General features: G+C 38.9%; 3 protein-coding genes across 3 annotated transcripts; 1 reads left to right on the forward strand and 2 right to left on the reverse strand.

The window, feature by feature from the left end:
- Positions 358–10,208, forward strand: LOC18611117. The gene is made up of 8 exons (XM_007047178.2): positions 358–462; positions 699–5,975; positions 6,109–6,323; positions 6,403–6,547; positions 7,272–7,470; positions 7,557–7,892; positions 7,999–8,693; positions 9,079–10,208. The coding sequence occupies exons 2-8, from the start codon at positions 855–857 to the stop codon at positions 9,733–9,735; spliced, it is 7,368 nt and encodes a 2,455-aa protein (XP_007047240.2). The 5' UTR covers positions 358–462; positions 699–854; the 3' UTR covers positions 9,736–10,208.
- LOC18611118 (ethylene-responsive transcription factor ERF098) lies at positions 13,701–14,731 on the reverse strand. Its single transcript, XM_018124861.1, has one exon. It carries the CDS (start codon positions 14,689–14,691, stop codon positions 14,053–14,055), a length of 639 nt encoding a protein of 212 aa, XP_017980350.1. The 5' UTR covers positions 14,692–14,731; the 3' UTR covers positions 13,701–14,052.
- On the reverse strand, positions 16,742–20,580 carry LOC18611119 (pentatricopeptide repeat-containing protein At1g06140, mitochondrial). The gene has a single exon (XM_007047182.2). The coding sequence runs from the start codon at positions 20,520–20,522 to the stop codon at positions 17,670–17,672; it is 2,853 nt and encodes a 950-aa protein (XP_007047244.2). The 5' UTR covers positions 20,523–20,580; the 3' UTR covers positions 16,742–17,669.

Below are 20,591 nucleotides of genomic sequence, written 5' to 3' on the forward strand. Positions count from 1 at the left end.
GATTAAAAGAGAGACAAAGATTCACTGCCGGTACAAATTTTATCTTACAGCTGCCACCCATCTCTGCCGCTGTCAAACTGTAAAAAATCACAGTCACGGAAGTTCAATAGACAGAACTCTGCTCCACAATCTAGTAATTTACGGTCCAAAGTACAATCCACGAACCTGTAAGGAAAAAAACAGGTCCAACACTTTAAAAGTCTGCACACACACACACGAAATCAAAAAAGACAATAAATTTGGGGGGCAAAAATACAAATAAAAGTAAATATAGGGGAACAAAACAAAAAAAGGGGAAAGAAAACCGTTCTTTATTTTTCTTTCGGGCTTTTAACTCTGTTCTCGTTCTCCTCTCTCTCTCTCTCTCTTCTCTCTCTCTGTGGTTCGGAGTGAGTAGGGCATTTGATTTCTAATCCGCGCGGCTCACGTTAGCTTCCGCCGTCTCTATCCTACGCCCCGGAGGTAAGGCCTTATCCTACACTCCATTTTCTTCCGAATATTTTTTCTTTCTAAAAATGAAAATAAAAATTAACATCTAAATAGAAACCCTAGTTAGAAACTAAAATAACACACTCTCTCGAGCTATTTTTCTTTTCCTTCTTGTTTTGTAGCGCCACTAATTAATAAAAAAACTTATAGATTGATCTAGTTTATTAATATATTAAAATTTTGGGGTTTTTTAAATTTATTTTGATCAGGGAGTTGTGAGGGTTTTGATTGATTTATTATCTGATCATCAATTTTGCTACGAGAGATCTGTTGAGGGAAGTAAAATCTAGGGTTAGGGTTTTGATGCCTTGGCGGGGATCATCGGAATCCGTCAAAGGGGTTAAAAGTTCGGGTTGGACCCTCAGATGGCAAATCCCGGAGTGGGAAATAAGTTTGTTTCAGTCAATCTGAACAAGTCCTATGGCCAACAATCATCTAAATATCACTACCACTCACATCATCCGGGTTCTTATGGGTCAAATCGGGCACGACCCGGTGCTAGCGGTGGAGGAGGGGGAGGAATGGTGGTCCTGTCGCGGCCTCGTAGCTCCCAAAAGGCTGGGCCCAAGTTATCGGTTCCACCCCCCTTGAATTTGCCATCCTTGCGAAAGGAGCATGAGCGGTTTGATTCGTTGGGCCCCGGTGGTGTGCCTGCCAGTGGAGGTATTCCTGGTAGTGGGCCAAGGCCGTCTTCGTCCGGCATGGGATGGACAAAGCCCGGTACAGTTGCTTTGCAGGAGAAAGAAGGGTTGGTTGGTGGTGGTGATCATGTGGATGATGGGGTCGATCAGGGTTTGAATACTGGTGATGGGGTTAGTAGGGGAAGTAGTGGTGTTTATATGCCGCCTTCGGCTAGGCCAGGTGTGGGAGGGTCGACTTCTTCGATGTCTGTTTCAGCACAAGGTTTTCCACCTTTGGATAAAGCTACAGTGCTGAGGGGAGAGGATTTTCCTTCGTTGCAGGCAGCTTTGCCTATTGTATCGGGGAATGAAAAGAAACAGAAGGATGGTTTGAATCAGAAACAGAAGCAATTAGCAGTTGAGGAGTTGTCTAATGAGAATCGGGATGGTTCTCGATTGAGTTCAGTTATTGATATGCGTCCTCAATTGCAACCGGGAAGAATTGCTGTTGGCAATGAATTGAGTGAGAATGGCAGCGAAGGTTACGGTGTAAGCGGTTCTCGTTTAGTAGAGCAAGACAGGAAGCAGGATGAATACTTCCCTGGGCCACTTCCATTGGTGCGCTTGAACCCAAGATCTGATTGGGCTGATGATGAACGCGATACAGGTCAGGGTTTTACAGACCGTGGGAGGGATCATGGGTATTCAAAAAGTGAAGCTTACCGGGATAGAGATTTGGAAATGCCAAGGGCTGGTGGGCCGCTACACAAACCAGCTCATAGTCTTTTTGACAGGTGGGGACAGCGTGACAATGAAACTAGACGAACTCCTTCCAGTGAAGTCCTTAAATTGGACCCTTATGGCAGAGATGCAAAAACACCAAGTAGAGAAGGGCGGGAAGGGAATGGATGGAGAGCTTCTTCCCCTCTTCCTAAAGAGGGAGCTGGTGCTCAAGAGATTGCAAGTGACAGAAATGGTTTTGGTACAAGGCCTTCAAGTATGAACAGAGAAAAGGAGAATAAGTACATTCCATCGCCTTTCCGGGACAATGCTCAGGATGATATTAGGAGGGATGTGGGTTATGGACATGGAGGAAGACAAGCTTGGAACAGCACAACAGATTCATTTAGCAGTAGAGGGTCTGAGAGGAATACAAGAGAGCGTTATGGCAATGACCAATACAATAGATACAAAGGTGATGCTTTCCAGAATAGCTCCTTATCAAAGTCATCTTTTTCTTTGGGTGGTAAAGGACTTCCTGTTAATGATCCAATACTAAATTTTGGTAGAGAGAAGCGTCCATTGTCTAAGAATGAAAAACCTTATATAGAAGACCCTTTCATGAAGGACTTTGTGGCTGCTGGGTTTGATGGACGGGATCCTTTTCCTGGAAATCTTGTTGGGGTGGTCAAGAGGAAGAAAGATATGTTTAAACAAACTGATTTTCATGACCCTGTCAGGGAATCTTTTGAGGCTGAACTTGAGAGAGTGCAGAAGTTGCAAGAACAGGAGCGGCGGCGGATTATTGAAGAACAGGAAAGAGCTTTGGAGCAAGCCCGTAGAGAAGAAGAGGAGAGATTGCGGTTGGCAAGGGAACAAGAGGAGCAGCTGAGAAGGTTAGAAGAAGAAGCTAGGGAAGCTGCATGGAGAGCTGAACAAGAGCGATTAGAAGCCTTGCAAAGGGCAGAAGAACAGAGGATAGCTAGAGAGGAGGAAAAATGCAGGATTCTTATGGAGGAGGAAAGGAGGAAACAGGCTGCTAAACAAAAACTCTTAGAGTTGGAGGAAAGGATTGCCAAGAGGCAGGCTGAAGCAGCAAAGGGTGGTAGTCATTTTTCTGCTGGAGTGGATGAGAAAATTTCAGGGATGGTGAAAGAAAGAGATGTATCAAAAGCAACAGATGTGGGTGATTGGGAAGATGGTGAAAGGATGGTGGAAAGAATCACAACTTCAGCTTCTTCTGATTCTTCTGGTCTAAATAGACCCTTTGAGATGACTTCTAGGCCTCACTTCTCTAATGCTTCTTCTGCATTTTCAGATAGAGGTAAGCCCTTTAATTCATGGAGGAGAGATGTATTTGAGAATGGAAACAGCTCAGCCTTCACTGGGCAAGAGACAGAGAATGGTCACCATAGCCCCAGGCGAGATGGATCTGTTGGGGTAAGACCATTTCCAAAGAAAGAGTCATATGGAGGTGCTGCATACGTGTCTTCCAGGCCTTACTATAGAGCAGGGGTTCCAGAACCCCACATGGATGATTTTGGTCAGCCAAAGGGTCAGAGGTGGAATGTTTCTAGGGATGGTGATCAGTATGGCAGAAATGCTGAGATTGAATCTGAATATCATGAGAATCTAGCTGAGAATTATGGTGATGTCACATGGGGGCAGCAATCTCGTGGTAATATTTATCCTCCTTACCCTGAAAGATTCTATCACAACCCTGAGGGTGATGGGCTTTATTCCCTTGGGAGGTCAAGATATTCTGTGAGGCAGCCTCGTGTTTTACCTCCTCCATCTTTGTCTTCAATGCAAAAAACCTCATATAGAGGTGAGCCGGAGCATCCTGGTCCCTCAACATTCTTAGAAAATGCGATACAGTACAATCATGCCACAAGAGGTGGATCTGCCATGGAGAGAGTTTATGATAGTGGTCATCAAGACGATCTTGTACAGCATGGAATTATAGATACTCAGCCTGAGAATACTGAGAATGAGGTGCAGAAAGTGGATGGGAATGCAGCGGGGTGTGACTCACAGTCATCCCTCTCAGTTTCAAGCCCCCCAGATTCTCCGGTTCATCTTTCTCATGATGACTTGGATGAGTCTGGAGATTCTGCAGTGTTATTGGCTGAAGAGGGTAAAGAGGTTGACCTGCCAAGGCAGGGATTTGAACCCCTTGTCTTACCTACTGAAGCTGGGAAAGAGAATGTTCGGACTGCCTCAAGTTCTATTTCAGCTAGTAATGATGAGGAATGGACTGTTGATAACAATGAACAGTTGCAGGAGCAAGAAGAATATGATGAGGATGAAGATGCATTCCAGGAAGAAGATGAAGTGCATGAAGGAGATGATGGCAATATTGACCTGGCTCAAGAGTTTGATGAAATGCGTCTAGAGGTTAAGGAGTCACCTGACATGATGGACAACTTGGTCTTAGGCTTCAATGAGGGGGTTGAGGTTGGCATGCCTAATGATGAGTTTGAAAGAAGTTCAAGGAATGAGGACTCTACTTATGCAATAAAACAGATACCTGTAGAAGAAACCATATCTTTTGATGCGATGCATGGTGATAGAAATACCCTTCAGTCTATGGATGCTCCGTCCCAAGGGAGTTTAGATAGTTCTTCTAGAATCTTCCAGGAAACTGAGAAGGCAATGCAAGATCTGGTTGTTCAGCCTAATACTGCTCCTCAAGCGTTGATAGCATCTGATTTAATGGATCATCTTAATGCTACTGGAAGCACTGGTGTGTTGGCTGAAAATTCTCTCCCCTCTTCTGTCAGCATGTCTTCCCATTCATCTTCTGGTCAGAGTGGCATGCCTTCTGCTGCTTCTGTTCCTAGTCAGGCTGAAATACCTCTTAAGCTTCAATTTGGGCTGTTTTCAGGTCCTTCTTTAATACCATCTCCAGTTCCAGCCATACAGATTGGTTCTATACAGATGCCTCTTCATCTGCATCCTCAGGTTGGCCCATCCCTCACCCAAATGCACCCGTCACAGCCCCCTCTCTTTCAATTTGGCCAGCTAAGGTATACATCTCCTATTTCCCAGGGAGTGCTGCCATTGGCTCCTCAAGCTGTGTCTTTTGTCCAGCCAAATGTTCCAGTCAACTTCTCCTTGAACCAGAACCCTGGAGTCTGTCTGCCTGTTCAGCCCAGTCAAGACACCTCTGCAAATAGTCTGATGAAAAACGAAGTTTCATCTCTTTTGGATAACCAGTCAGGTCTTCCAAGGTCATTGGATTTATCACAGGGGAATGTGTTGAAAGAGGAAATTTCCATACCAGCCAGGAAAAATGTTATGAAACAGCATGGTCATGTGGAGAGATCAAATATTGGTGATAACACAGCTAGGTCCGGGTCAGGTTTCCCTTCAGAAGACCAAGGGCAACAGAATTCAGTTTGTAGAAACTTCAAAGGGCTGTCTAGTAAACAATTAGAAGGTGAAGTTCAAACTGTTCTCACATCGTCCCAGTCAGTTTCAAAAGAGAGAGAGTTAAGTGGATTAAGGGGCCAAACTTATAGTAATAGGGGGAAAAAGTATGTCTTTACAGTTAAAGGATCTAACCCAAGATCAGCTTCTCTTGCTTCTGAGGCCTCTCGTCAAGAGTCTAGTGGATATCAAAGGAGGGCTCGACGTCCTCGAACAGAGTTTAGAATTAGGGAAAATTCTGATAAGAAGCAGTCTACTGGAATGGTTTCTTCAAACCACCCCAATGAACTAGGGCTGGATGAAAAATCAAATGCCAATGGAAGGAGTACTGGATTTTCCACAAGAAATGGGGTGAGGAAAGTTGTTGTGGTGAATAAATCAAAACAGACAATTGAATCAGAATGCTCCAATTCAGCTCTGGGCAGTTCCCAGGAGATAGATTCTGGGAACAGGAATGAAAAGGGATTGGGAAAAGAATCATTGATGAGGAGTCAGAATATCTCACGCTTTGAGGAAGGTAATCTTAAGAGGAATATTGAAGAGGATGTAGATGCTCCTTTGCAAAGCGGCATTGTGCGTGTTTTTGAGCAACCTGGAATAGAAGCTCCCAGTGATGAAGATGACTTCATCGAGGTCAGATCAAAGAGGCAAATGCTTAATGACAGACGTGAGCAGAGAGAAAAAGAATTCAAAGCAAAGTCTCGGGTTGCAAAGGTTCTAATGCACTTTGAACTAAAACTATTTTTGTCACTTACTTTACAATAAGATGTTTTCTCCCGTTCTTTTTGCTGGTTCCGTGCAATAAGTCCATGCTGATTAACATCATTTACTTAATTTTTAATGACAGCCACCACGAAAACCTCGTGCAACCCCACAAAGTACCACGGTCTCAGCCAGCTCAAATAGAAATTCTTCTTCAGCAAGTGGAGTAGTTAACAATGTGCGCTCTGATTTTGTATCGGCAGGATTTGGGGCAACTGTAGTGTCCCAACCCTTGGCTCCAATTGGTACTCCTGCCATTAAAACTGATGCACAGGCGGATCTAAGAACGCAGGGAGTGAAGTATATACACTCTCCAAACGAATTTAATGTACATCTAAAAAATATGCATACAGATTGCTAATGTGATGATTTTCTACAGGTCGCTCCAGACAACCTCTCTTCCAGCCACCTCAGGTGGTGGACCAAACCTAGTATCAGGCTTCATGTTTGAGAGCAAGAGTAAGGTTCTTGATAATGTTCAGACATCTTTGGGTTCGTGGGGTAATTCACGCATTAATCAACAGGTATGAATAATTGCATTTACTGACTTACTAACTTTGATAGCAGTTTAACACTGTGCTCTGTTTCTAATATATCTGCAAGACTCATGGAATTCTGATGATTACTCAATTTGCCTTTTGTGCATCTTTTCATGGGTTTCATGGAATTCTTTTCTCTCCCCTTGTTTTATATTCTGACTGATCTGACTATGTAGCTCCTAGCACCTGTGTTATTTTTGTCGCTACTTTGGAATCTGATAATTTATATACATGCCTATCAGCATGCTCAGGCCTTACTTTCTGGGTTGCTTTCTTCTGGACTTTTCTTCAACATCTTCAAGTTGGGTTGGGGTTCAGTATGTGTAATGCATTCATTCGTCCTCTTATACAATTTTGTGCACATCTGCATGCACTTGTGTCTGTGCATTTCTGCACTTTGTTGTGTTGTGTTTCCAGGATGCCTTTAGTCATACTTTAGACTATGGTACTGCAAACTTTAATCCGTTGCTGACTTTTGTTGTACCGTTTTTCCTTATAACTTCAGGCTGGTATATTCTGCATTCTTATTATGAGTGAACTTGTCATGTGAAGGTTGATTAACTGTCATGTATTTTCAGGTTATTTTTTTATGCATTTAGTCTGAGTTTATTCTAGATTATTAAGCTTGTAGATGCTGGTATTCTCTCTTCTAATTATTTGGACGATACGTTGGAGGAAGTCTGGAACTTATTTGGTTTTTATTTCCTAGGTAATGACACTGACACAGACCCAACTTGATGATGCTATGAAGCCTGTTCAATTTGATACTCGTGCATCTATTGGAGATCGCACTAGCTCAGTTACTGAGCCCAGCATGCCATCCTCATCCATCGTATTGAAGGACAAGTCATTTTCTTCTGCTGCCAGTCCAATAAATTCTTTGCTTGCTGGGGAGAAAATACAATTTGGTGAGTGTATTCTTTCTTTCTGATATTATATAGATTCTTGGGTTTACTGTTGCCCCGTATCTGAAGGATATCATTACTTTATACAGGAGCAGTTACATCTCCAACAGTTCTCACTCCTAGCAACCGTGCTGTTTCACATGGGATTGGCCCTCCAGGTCCATCTCGATCAGAAATTCAGATCTCCCGCAATCTTTCTGCAGCCGAGAATGATTGCACCCTTTTCTTTGAAAAAGAGAAGCACTCAAATGAATCTTGTGTTGATTTGGAAGACTGTGAAGCTGAAGCTGAAGCAGCTGCTTCAGCTGTTGCTGTTGCAGCGATAACTAGTGATGAGATTGTTGGGAATGGGATGGGTACCTGCACCGTTTCTGCTTCTGATAATAAAAGTTTTGGGGGTGCAGACATTGAAGTTATCACTACAGGTGGGTAACAAAATAGTCTGCAGTCACGGCAGGAGCCTTGTATGTTTTTGCTTGTATGGATGCTAATATCCAAGTTGGCTTTTCTTTTTTTTTGTCCATTTTGCAGGTGATGGTGATCAGCAATTAGCAAGTCAATCAAAGGCTGAAGAGTCTCTAAGTGTTTCTCTTCCTGCAGATCTTTCTGTTGAGAACCCACCAATTTCTTTATGGCCACCTTTACCTAGTCCACAAAATTCTTCAAGCCAGATGATTTCACATTTTCCAGGAGGCCCTCCTTCGCATTTCCCCTTCTATGAAATGAATCCCATGTTGGGGGGTCCAATCTTTGCCTTTGGACCACATGAGGAATCTTCATCTACGCAATCACAGTCCCAGAAGAGTAGCACACCAGCTTCAGGTCCCTTGGGGACCTGGCAACAATGCCATTCTGGAGTAGATTCATTCTATGGTCCTCCAGCGGGGTTCACTGGCCATTTTATCAGCCCACCTGGAGGCATCCCTGGGGTTCAAGGCCCACCGCATATGGTTGTGTACAATCATTTTGCTCCAGTTGGACAGTTTGGACTAAGTTTCATGGGTACAACCTACATCCCATCGGGAAAGCAACCTGACTGGAAGCACAACCCTGCTTCTTCTGCAATGGGTGGTGGTGAAGGGGATTTGAACAATATGAATATGGCATCTTCTCAGCGTAATTCTACCAACATACCTGCTCAAATCCAGCATCTTGCCCCTGGCCCTGGGTCGCCTCTTCTGCCCATGGCATCTCCACTTGCTATGTTTGATGTTTCTCCTTTCCAGGTACAAGTTTTAGCAAACCTCAAGCTATTAAACTGTCAGCATCACTAATGGTCATCTGGGTTGCTTTTTTTTTGAGTCTTAGTCTCCATTTTTTCAAATTAATTTGTATCTAGAACATTAATTTTTTGTTTTGTTATCAACAAATTAAGTACGGAAAGAGTTCTTTCTTTCTCATTTTCTTTTTCTTAAGATTCTTAATTATATTGCAATTCAAAAGTTAGAGGTCTATATGGATGTTCTAGATGTAGTCATCAATGATTTTAAGCTAGATTTTATTGAATAGGTGCACTTATAATGCTGGATGATTAGAATTATTGAAGATCTTGTTTGACATGTGTTATTTGATCTGATCTGACTAATGCTTATTTTAAAACTTCTACTTCAGTCCACTCCAGACATGTCGGTCCAAGCACGGTGGTCTCATCATGTTCCTGCTTCACCTCTTCAGTCTGTTCCACCATCAATGCTATTACAACAACAGGCAGAAGGTGTACTAGCTTCTCAGTTCAGCCAGGGGCCTCCTGTTGACCAGTCATTGACTAGCAACAGGTTCCCTGAGTCTAGAACATCAACACCGTCTGATAGCAGTCGGAAATTCCCTGTGGCAACAGATGCAACTGTCACACAGTTACCTGATGAACTAGGGTTGGTGGAACCATCTAGCTCCAGCATTGCTGTAACTTCAGGACAGAATGTTGCTAAGAGCTTGGCAATTACCACAGTTGCAGATGCTGGCAAGACTGATATTCAAAATAGTGGTGGTATTAAAAGTAGTGGCCAGAGCACAAATTCTGCATATAAGGCTCAGTCTTCCCAGCAAAAGAATATATCTTCCCAGCATTACAGTAACTCCTCGGGGTATAGTCATCAGAGAGGAAGTGGGGTTTCACAAAAGAACGGCTCTGGTGAATGGACCCATCGCAGAATGGGTTTCCATGGAAGAAACCAATCCATGGGTGGAGACAAGAACTTTCCCACTTCAAAGATGAAGCAGATTTATGTGGCTAAACAGACCACTAATGGCACGACAACATCATCATGATAATAGGAACATAAGCTTCTTGGACTGGGTCGAAAAGAACTAATGGCATTTCTTTTCACCAGATGTGTACCTTTTTGTGATTTTTTGCCAAAACCACTTGGGTTAGTACGGGACTGATGAGTGATGAGTTTTGGATTTTGACCAGAATCTATAAAATAGCTAAGCTGGTTTTTCTGATGAAAATTTGCACTACTTGTTGGTAAAGAGCAGTTTTGATTTTGGTGTTTGGAGTTTTTTTAAGAGAGAGAGATGGGCATTTGGCCTATTGGGTAGTGTGTTAGTTGCACTTGGCCTTGTAGACGCTATGTAGTGTTCTGTGCAAAGGAGCTGGCTCGATGGTTGGTTGCTAATGTCTTGGGTTTTGCTCATGTATTAAAATTGTTAGGGATCTCGCTGATATTTTTTTTCATCTGATTAGTAATGAATATAAATATGGGCTTTGGGGATATATCTCCCCTACTCATTTCCATTCATCTTCTTTGGTTCTCTTCTTTACCAAATCAAAGCTGTCAATGCAGGACTAGAGCTAATGAAGATTGGTCAAAATAACCCAGAGGTTTCTATTTTGTTAAATTTAACTTCTGTACTTAAATTGAAACAATCTAATTTTTTAATTTTGAAGATTGTTTTAATTTAATTTTTTTTATATTTAATTTAAGACGTCAAAAATAATGTGATATTGACGTGATATATTTTTACTGACGTAATAGTTAGTATAAATGGTATGTTAACATCTACTTGACATGTTAATGTGGTGATATAACATCACTTATTACGTCATTATTAAAGGTTCGAGTTATTATCGTGATAATATCGCATCAGTATTAGTATATCATAATGATGTGATATGTTAGAAGATTATGATATGACATATTAAGATATTATTATGTCAATTTTTTTAAAGAAATAAAAGATGATTTCAAGATAATTTAATTTTTTAAAAAATAATAATAAATTATTAAAAATAAAAATTTGGATACAATGATAAATTTTTTGGTCTAATTACTCGAGGTGCCATCTACTTTTAATTGTTAGTATCATGTCATCTTTTTTAACAGCTAAATTAGATTCATTAGAGAGAAATTAAATTAGGGTAATTTTTAAAATTAAAAAACTAAATTACTTTTCTTGTTTTCATCGCTAAAACATAAAATCTTGTTTATTTTCCACTGTTTTCTCATGAACCAAACATCTCGCATTTTTCAGGAAAAAAAAAACCTCATTTATCCACCAAAAAAATATATTAGAGTTATAAATGGTACAAACGAAACAACAACAATCTCAATGGAAACAAGAAATGCCGTACGGAGACATTAAGAAAAATCCTTTATCAAACATCATAATAATAATTAAATAAAATGATACAATAATTAAACAATTAAAACATTCTTATCCATAAACAACAAATTAAACAGATAAAATAATTTTAAAAAATGAAATAATCCAAATCCGGATCCCAAATACCGAAACTCAAAACCAGTCGAGTCTAAAAGAAACTCAAAAACAATTCCTTTTTCTTTGTGTTGGTTTTGGTTCGGGTCGGATGATCCGAAAATCGAAATGGAGTGCATTCTTCTTGTGTGGGACTTCCAGCGTGGGATCGAACAAAGGAGAGGAAATCTGTGGAAAAAGTAAAGAGAAGGAGGGAGCGAAGAGGAGAGGCTTCTCTGAGGCTTCTACCACAGAGAAGTGAGAGAGAGAGAGAGAGAAGGAAAAAACTAGATTTCTTTTAATTGAAGTATAATAACTATATTGAATAAAATACATTAGGATAGACACGTCCGGGTATTTTGACCAACGACTCAAAGCAGTAGACGAGCTTTGCGTTTTGAACCACACTCACCTTATCCGTACATCATTTCCTTCATCTGACAAGTGTGAGAATCCCGGTCAGTAAAGCCCCAGGGAATCCAAATCCTGCCTCCAATTCGTGCCTCACCTTTCACAAGATGTCAAGTGTCTATTTTTAATTGTTAATTAATATTTATTTTATTTTAATTTTTTTCTTTCTCTTTCCCTCTCACAAATCAATTTCAGGTAGTATTTGGGTTTTATCTTCTCTTTATTTTCCTTCTCTCTGTTACTGATCTCGTAGCAAAATCTAATCCCTTTGACTTGAAAGATCACTTCCTTATTCTCCCTGTTATTTTTCTTTGTGTTTTTTGCTTGGTTTCTTCAGCTTCTGTTTGGGTTTCTTTGTTCTTTTTTTTCTGAGAGAAAGTCAAAAGAAAATTTAATCTTGCATCAATGAGGATCGGGAAAAAAAAAAACAGGTTCCACCATTCTCTTCTATTTCACCAGTACCACTTCCAGCAGATCCCAACTTTAATTGGTCTCCGGTGGTGCAACTCCTTCTACAGCAGCAGCCTTCTCTACCCACTCCTTGCTTTGATCCTCACCTTTCATCTGATTGTGCTAATCACCCGATCGGACAACTACCAATCCTAGGTCATGATTTATTTGCTTTTCTTGCTAGAACAACAACAAGCATTAGAAGAAAGAAGATTTATCAACAATCTGATAATAGAGAAAGATGGGAAAAGATACGAGAGGAAAAAAATTAAAATCAAAATATGAGAGAGAAAGAAAAAACATTAAAACAAAATAAGTAATAATTAGTCATTAAAAGTAGACACATGGCATCTTGTGAGAGCTGGCATAAAGTGTGCTCAAAGCAAACAAAAAGTAATATAGATTGAGATTGAAACATGGTCGTTTGATAACCCATAAAAGAGAATTGTGTCCTCCATATTTCCAAGGATTTGTTGTGATTTGGAAGAAGTTGGGATATGGCTGCATGATGCAGCTTCTGTCACAGGCAAGGAACAATAGAGATGAACAAAAATGCTTAGTAAGGAACTAAAGTTCATTCAATTTATTACTAGTTGTTGAAGTTATTTAAGTACAATAAATTCATACGTGGATAATAGCCTACAACACTTGATCACAAGCATAAGACAAGTGTTAAGATACATTAAGAACTAAGCATGCATGACAACACATAAATACAAGAGTTGAGAGGAGTAATAGCTGTTAAGGACTTAAGTTGAGTTTGGACAAGTGTTAAACTGCTACTTCAAGTTGCATGCAAGTATTAGCTTCAATACTCCTTAATACTTGTGTGCAAAATATCAGCTCATTCCTCTGAAGCTGAAACTTTGGCTTTGGTCATAGCCATGAACAAATGCTCTTCCTCTGCATGAGCCTTCTTTTCTATTTGAGCTAGCTTTTCTTATGTCTTAAGTTTATTCTTGTAAACCTTTTCCACATGTTCAAACTTATTGCATGTCTTTTTTTGTTCAAAGATTTTCCAAATTGCAAAGCACCCTTGTCTTTGAACTTGGCCATCAAATCATTTTCTGTGTTGTTGTTCATGCACATTGCTTTCCTTTGCTTTGTAGCTTGGAGAGGAGTCACGACTTCAGTAAGTGTCAGTTTGGAGAGATTCTTTACTCATCCAATGAAGATATTTTAGCTTCGAATCTCTGGACACATTGAACAAATTTTCTCCCAACTATCTCACTTGATTTGTCTTGCTTGACCTTATCTCTGCAGGCCTTCATAGCTTTGTTTTCCTTCATCTTTAGGACCTCAAACTCCTTTAATGGATTCAAAACTTGCACTAGTCTTGTTCTATATTCAACCATATCTCAATGGTTGTAGGCCCTCATGTAGGCTCTCAAGTTTACAGACCAAATGGAGTAGTTGGCTCCATTAAGGGTTGGTGGTATTTGATGAGAGAATGTACTACTATTTGCCATGCTCAAAGGACAAGTTTTTTTTTTTTTTGGAGGATTTTGTAGTGATATTCAGAGTTTCGGTCCCTTAAGACCTTAAATTATGCTCTGATACCATGTTGTGATTTGGAAGAAGTTGGGATATGGTTGCATGATGCAGCCTCTGTTACAGGCAAGGAAAAACAGGGATGGACAAAAATGCTTAGCGAGAAACTAAAGTTCATCCAATTCATTATTAGTTGCTGAAGCTATTTAAGTACAATAGACTCATACGTGAATAATAGCCTACAACACTTGGTCACAAGTATAAGACAAATGTTAAAATACATTAAGAACTAAGCATGTATGACAACACGTAAATACAAGAGCTGAGATGAGTAATAGCTGTTAAGGACTTAAGTTGAGTTTGAACAAGTGTTAAACTGCCATTGCAGGTTGCATGCAAGTATTAGCTTCAACAGGATTCTCATTATCTAACTTATAAAAGTTGACCTTAAACGCATTTATATAGAAACACGTGATTAATAAAACTAAACCAGTGTGCCATCCTCTTCCCTGCCTAACAAAAGCGAGCCAGCCATTAATCCATCATCATTAGCTCCCTAAACTCTTCATCTGAAAATATTTGCCATTCTTCATCATCCTTTTCTTTACTGTTCTGTCCTTTTTCTTCATGGCTGTTATCTTTCTCTTCTGGAATTTCTTTCTTCTTTTCTTCTTCTTCTTCTTCTTCTCGTTCCTTTTTGTAATCTGACAGTGGGAAATTGACCTTTGCTTTATCTCCACGGAACCCGACAGCCGCCCTGTCATAAGCCCTGGCAGCAGCTTCCTCCGTGTCGAAAGTCCCCAGCCAAACCCGAACAGCCCGTTTCGGGTCTCGAATCTCCGCCGCCCATTTCCCCCACGGCCTCTGCCGTACTCCCCTGTAATGCGTCCTCTTGTTTCTCCTGTTTGACTGCGCCCTGGGTGGCAGTTGTTGCTGCTGATGTCTTTGTTGGCTTGGCGGGAAAATGCTGTTGAAATACTCATTATTACCGTTGAGTTGCATAGCAACACACGTGTCGCTGCAATTAAACACATTGTCGGTCCGACTACTTGAAGCAAACACTGACGTGGAAGGTCGTTCGCCGTTGATTACCTGCGTGAGGGTGGAGACCATGATTTCATGTTCCTGGGCACGAGTCAAAGCTCGCCGGTGGCCTGCGTTGTAATTTTCCATGACGTGAAGGGTGTTTTGGGAAGGTACTAGTTGAGTTGGATTTGCGAATTGTGACAAACGTCCCCTTTTTTTTGGAAAGGAAAGGGTTTATATAGGGAGGAATTTGACAGCTGTGAGGTATTCGCACGCGGGATGGAGTCTGGTCAGATATTTTCTTCTTTTGTGTTTTATTGGATTTGGATTAGTGGGGTCCGTTGCTCCTTTTAAGCGGCTTCGCAAGGTAAATTCTGTCAGTAGCTCTACTTATGCTTTCCAGCGCAGCCTTAGCCGATTAACTGAAATCCCAATATCTAATATGTAAATTTAATAATTCACATTTTTATATTTTAAATATGTCAAATATGATTAAACATAAAATACGTTAAAAATAAATATAAATACAATATAAATATTATTTATATCTTAAATTTAAAAAATATATATATATATATTTAATAATCGTATAATATGATACGATACGTTTGTTAAACATGTCAATAATACGATTAATAACACGATTAATGCATTTAACATAGTTAAATAAAAATATTTATAATTAAATATAATTTTATTATTTAAATTTAAAATTAATAATTATAAGAACAATTATAATTAAACAAAATAACAAGAACATCAAATCTAACAAAACAAAATTTAAAATTATTTAAATAAGGCTAAAACAGTTTTTGACTATTAATTTTTAATAAATTATAAGTGTGTCATGTATACACGTTTAAACACGATTAATTAAACGTATTTAAACGTGTTACTCGTACTTGATAAGTTAAAACACGAAAATTTTCGTATCTTAAACGTATTAGACACGATTAGATAAGAAAGACGTTAAGAGTAAATCCAAACCTGTTTAACCCCGTGTCTTTTCATATCGTATTAACGTGTTGTGTATAAAATTGTCAAGTTTACTAATATGTTTAGATAAAATACCTCATTTTTTAAGTTTTAATTAAAATTTTAAATAAATATATTAATTTTTAAAATAGATATTTATTTTAAAAAATATTTTTATTGAATACATAGGTTCAGCTGTTAGTCAATCGTTAATGTTTGTATTAATTTAATGACGTGATAATATTAAAAAATAATTTTATTTTTTATTAATTTTAAAAATTACTATTATATAACTTTTATTAATTTTAAAAGCACCTCTCTCGAGTGCTTTTAATTTTTTTTAAAAAATTATATAATAAATAATAATTTTTAAAATTAATAAAGAAGAAAAAATATTTTAATCTTTTTATATTTTTTATTAACAGTGTTTATGTTTTTGGGATGAAATGCTTATTTCAAAAACTAATAGACTCGTGCAAAATTATGATTAAAAATTAAATGTGAGAGTACTTTACTGAAAATATTTTTATTTTTTGTTAAAAATTAACGAAAGCATAATAAAAAAATCAATAATATTAAAATACTCAATATTGAGTTAATAATTTAAAAGACAAATTTCACCTTAATCCCATCTAATTACTAATAAAATACTCTTGAATGAAGTAGATTCATACTCCTATAATTTAATAAATTTTGAATTTGAATCTTTTAATACTTTGACTTGAGTAATGTACTAGCTTAATCAAATATTTGAGATAGGAACAAAATTTGATGAATGATTATTGATTAATTCTAACTTAATGATAATCGAAGTAAATTCATGTTCCAATCAAGTTGAATTTGGGTAATATAATTGAGTCCAATTAAAGTTTTTTATTGCAACTTATTTCATATGTTTTCCGTTGAACATAAAATAAGTTTACTTATATAAAACTTTGTATTTCTTTTGACTACATTTTCAAAAGTTATACAAAGGTTGAAAAAGAATTAAACAAATAATTGTGCATTGTCACTTTAATAACAAAGGGAATTAAATGCTACTAAAGAGTACCATTTTGGGGTTATTAACTGTGGAAGTGTGTCTGTGGAACTTTCCCAAACAAACTGGAGACAGCTTGGAGTTGTCATTATAGGCATGGACCCAACTTACCAACGTTTGAACTTTTCTTGGTTTTGTACTATTTTGTCATGTGAAAGTCGTGCCTGCTGTCAAAACTCAGGGTGAAGAACAAAAGTGAACCATTCATTATCAAATCAGAAGAAAAAAACAAACAAAAGGTGTCCCCCCACACCCAGAGGTGGGGGGGGGGGGTGGCAAGGACTAGTTTGATACCTAGTCCGACTGTGTAGTCATTCTTCGCCAATATCTTTTTCTCCGGCCTAAACCATCCCGTGTGAAACGAAGATTCTTCCATCTTTTCTTATCCACCGCCCACTTTTTGTCCGACTTGCCTCAGTTGCGTGAACCATTTGCTGTCTCTGGGTTCAGGCTGCTTTTGTGCTCACTGCATCAGCATTTACGTTCGCCGCTTCACCTTCAGCTGTCGTTTCCTACTGTGGGGTTCTGACTTTTCAGTTTCAGAAAATCATGGGTCGACCCTAAATTTGTTCTTGACTTAGTCAAAGTGGATTGTGGTTAAAGCTCCAGATTAACACATTTCTTAGCTCTCTAAATGTGTGGATTTGCATTAAACGAGTCCCCATGCTGCATAGGTCAATCTTGTAAACAGTGGAAGAACGAAGTGTTCTTTGGACCAGTTCCTCGGCTAGCACTTAGTGCACATAACGCTCGGTGGAGATCACATCCGACGCGGCTTGTATTGACATTAATTTGCTGTTGGCATACTTCAGATAACTGCTGATCCTGGTGTTTCTCCGCTACCATTAGTTCACATGGATCTTGTGGATCGCCTCCATCACGACTTTGTCTACCTGAATCGAACTTCATCTACTTGCAGCATACGTTAAAGAACTGCTTCCCCGGCTGCTATTTGTTCACATAGAGCTCAGCGGATCACCTACGACAGGTCTTTGTCTACTGGTATTTACATTCAGTTACTGTTAGCATAAACGCTTCAGACAACTTGCTGAACATTCATGTCGACATTCATTTACTGTTAGCACACCTCAGAGAACGGCTAATTGTGATGTTAATCTCCAACTAGAAGACTAAAACCAGGATGTTTTCTTAGTAGTCTTCGTTCTATGTTAGACCGAACTCTATTAGCATCTCCCCACTTTCCTGCTGCTGCATAAATATTGTGAAGCATGACATAGGATTCTGAATTTTGTGGATACATTTCAGAGAGCATCTGAAAAATTCTCTCTCCAAGTTCAACGTCCCCATAGATTTTACAAGAACCCAACAAAGATTCAAGCATGCCTACAGAAGGTTTATATGGCAGTCTACTAACTATATCATAGGCTTCATGCAAGTGACCGGTTCGCCCAAGAAGGTCAACCATACAAGCATAATGCTCTGTTCTTGGAGATACCCCATTTTCAACCATATAGTTGAACACCTTCTGGCCTTCCTCAACGAAACCAGCATGGCTACAAGCTGATAAAAGACTTAAATAAGTAATGTCATCAGGGCTCACCCCTGAAAGTTGCATCCTTGAAAAAATTTCGATGGCACCTCTAGCATCTCCATGCAATTTGTATCCATTAATCATCACACTCCAAGAGATAGCATCCTTTTCAAGCAAGTAGTCAAACAGCAATCTTGCATCCACAATGTTTCCACATCTTGCATATAGATCTATGAGGGCATTAGTAACTACCACATCTTTGTCAAAGCCCTTGTGTATCACATAGGCCATCACAGAATCTGCTAGATGTAGGCTATTTACTAAAATACATGCAGATATTAAACTTAAAATTGTTATATTGTCAGGTTCCAAACATATCTGGAGCAATTCACGAAAAAAAGCAACTGCTCTTTGGGCATTTTTGGTATCAACATGCACAGACATTATAGCATTCCACAAAGAAATATGCCTCCTTCTCCCCATTTGAAAAAGTAAAAGGCACAAATTTATCTTTCCAAATCTAGCATACATGAAGATAAGAGATGTAAGAAGAGTGGTTTCTTCTATTATTCCTGTTCTGAGAGCAAAAGCATGGATGGACTTACCCTGTGACAGTGTGTGGCATACAGGGCATAAGTTTAGCAAACTTACTTGATTTGGTCTCTGATCCTCCTTTATCATTTGACCAAACAAGTTTAAAACGTTATTTGATAAGTTGTAATGCCGGAAGGCAGTCATTAATGAATTCCAAGAAACCACACTTCTCTCAGGCATGACATCAAACAATGATGTTCCAGCATCAATCTCTCCACAGTTACAACACATACTAATTAGTGCATTTGTTAAAGAAACATCAGAGTCACACCCAGTTTTGATGGCATAACCATGAAGCATTGTTCCTTGCCTGAAATTTTCGCTCTCAGTGTAAGAAGAAAGAATACTTAGCAAACTTACAGAATCCAACTTCTCTCCCTCTTTCTGCATCTGGTGAAGAATCATGTTTGCCTTCTCCTTTTGTCCACTGTGTACATACCCAGATATCAAAGTATTCCATGATACAGTATTTTTATTTGCCATTTTTTGAAATAGCTTAAAACAAGTGGAGAGTAGACAACAATCAGAGTAAAATCCCAGTAGTGCATTTGAAACATTAATATTTGTTTCAAAACTTCTTCTAACTACAAATGCATGGGCCGATTTACCAAGTAAAATGCCACCAAGGTTGGAGCAGGCAGAAAGGATGCTAACAATTGAGACTGCATCAGGACTGAATCCTTCCAAATGCATTTCCTGAAATGCGACCAAACTTTCAATCCATAGCCCATTATTTACATAACCAGAAATCATCACATTCCAGGACAGCAGCTTTTTGTTAGGCATCTGATTAAACAAAAATTCAGCTAAATTTATTTCCCCAAGCTTGGCATACATCGATACGAGAGCTGTCAATACAGAAACCTGGTTTCCTAAGCCATGTTTAATACCACAACCATGGAGAGATCCACCGTACCAAATATTAAAATTGTTCTCACATGAAGGAATTGTGCACACAAATGTGACTGAATTAGGCCGCACATCAGCTCGAAGCATTTCCCGAAACATCTCAAAACCTTCAAAAAACCTCTCGTTCCGCATATACCCATGGATCATAGCATTCCAAACACAAACATTCCTTTCCACAGCAAAGTCAAACAATTTCCTAGCACTGGATAAATCCACTTCACTTTTATACATCGAGATAAAAGCAGGCACCAAAAAATCATCCAAGAAATATCCACATTTAACAGCAAAACCATGAAGAGATCTACCAAGAGCAGAATACTCCAACCGAGTACATACCGGAATTATACTTGCCAAAGTACTCACATTAGGCTTTATGTACATTCCCTGAATTTCCATGAAAACCCCCAGTGCTTCTTTATCAAGTCCATTAAAACAATAACCAGAAAGCAAAGCATTCCACGCAACCAGGTCTGGTTCAGAAATTCCATCAATCAGTTTCCGAGCAATGCTTGGAGCGGCATTTTTCGCATAAAAACCAATTAAAGAAGTCATTATAACAACATTTCTTTCATACCCTTTGCGCAAAACAATGCAATGAATCTGTTTTCCAATCCCAAAAGCACCTAAAGCTGAACAAGCCTTAATCACAAAAGGAAACGTAAAATCATCAGATGGGCAATTCAAGACCCGGCATTTTAGATAGACAGATAAAAGATCTTCATATAAACCATGATTAGAAAGACCCTTTAGCATTAAGTTTTGGAATAATAAGTTTGGGTTTTGAATTTTGTGAAATGCGGAGAGAGCTAAATTTGGAGCACCCAGATTAAAGCAAGATTTGAGAAATTGTCCTAGCAATAAGTTGCTTTTACTGAAACCGTGTACAATGAGAAGGGATTTAAGAGGCTTAAAGCGTTTCAAAAGATCTGAGAAACTTGGAAAGGATCGCCGTGGAAGATTTAAAACCATGGCTGCCGTTTCCGTTTGGAGCTATGGGTTTCCCGCTGTCAGTTATCGTTCATCATTTGGAGTTTCGAC

The sequence above is a fragment of the Theobroma cacao genome, chromosome 1, assembly GCF_000208745.1.
Source record: "Theobroma cacao cultivar B97-61/B2 chromosome 1, Criollo_cocoa_genome_V2, whole genome shotgun sequence".
NCBI lineage: Eukaryota > Viridiplantae > Streptophyta > Magnoliopsida > Malvales > Malvaceae > Theobroma > Theobroma cacao.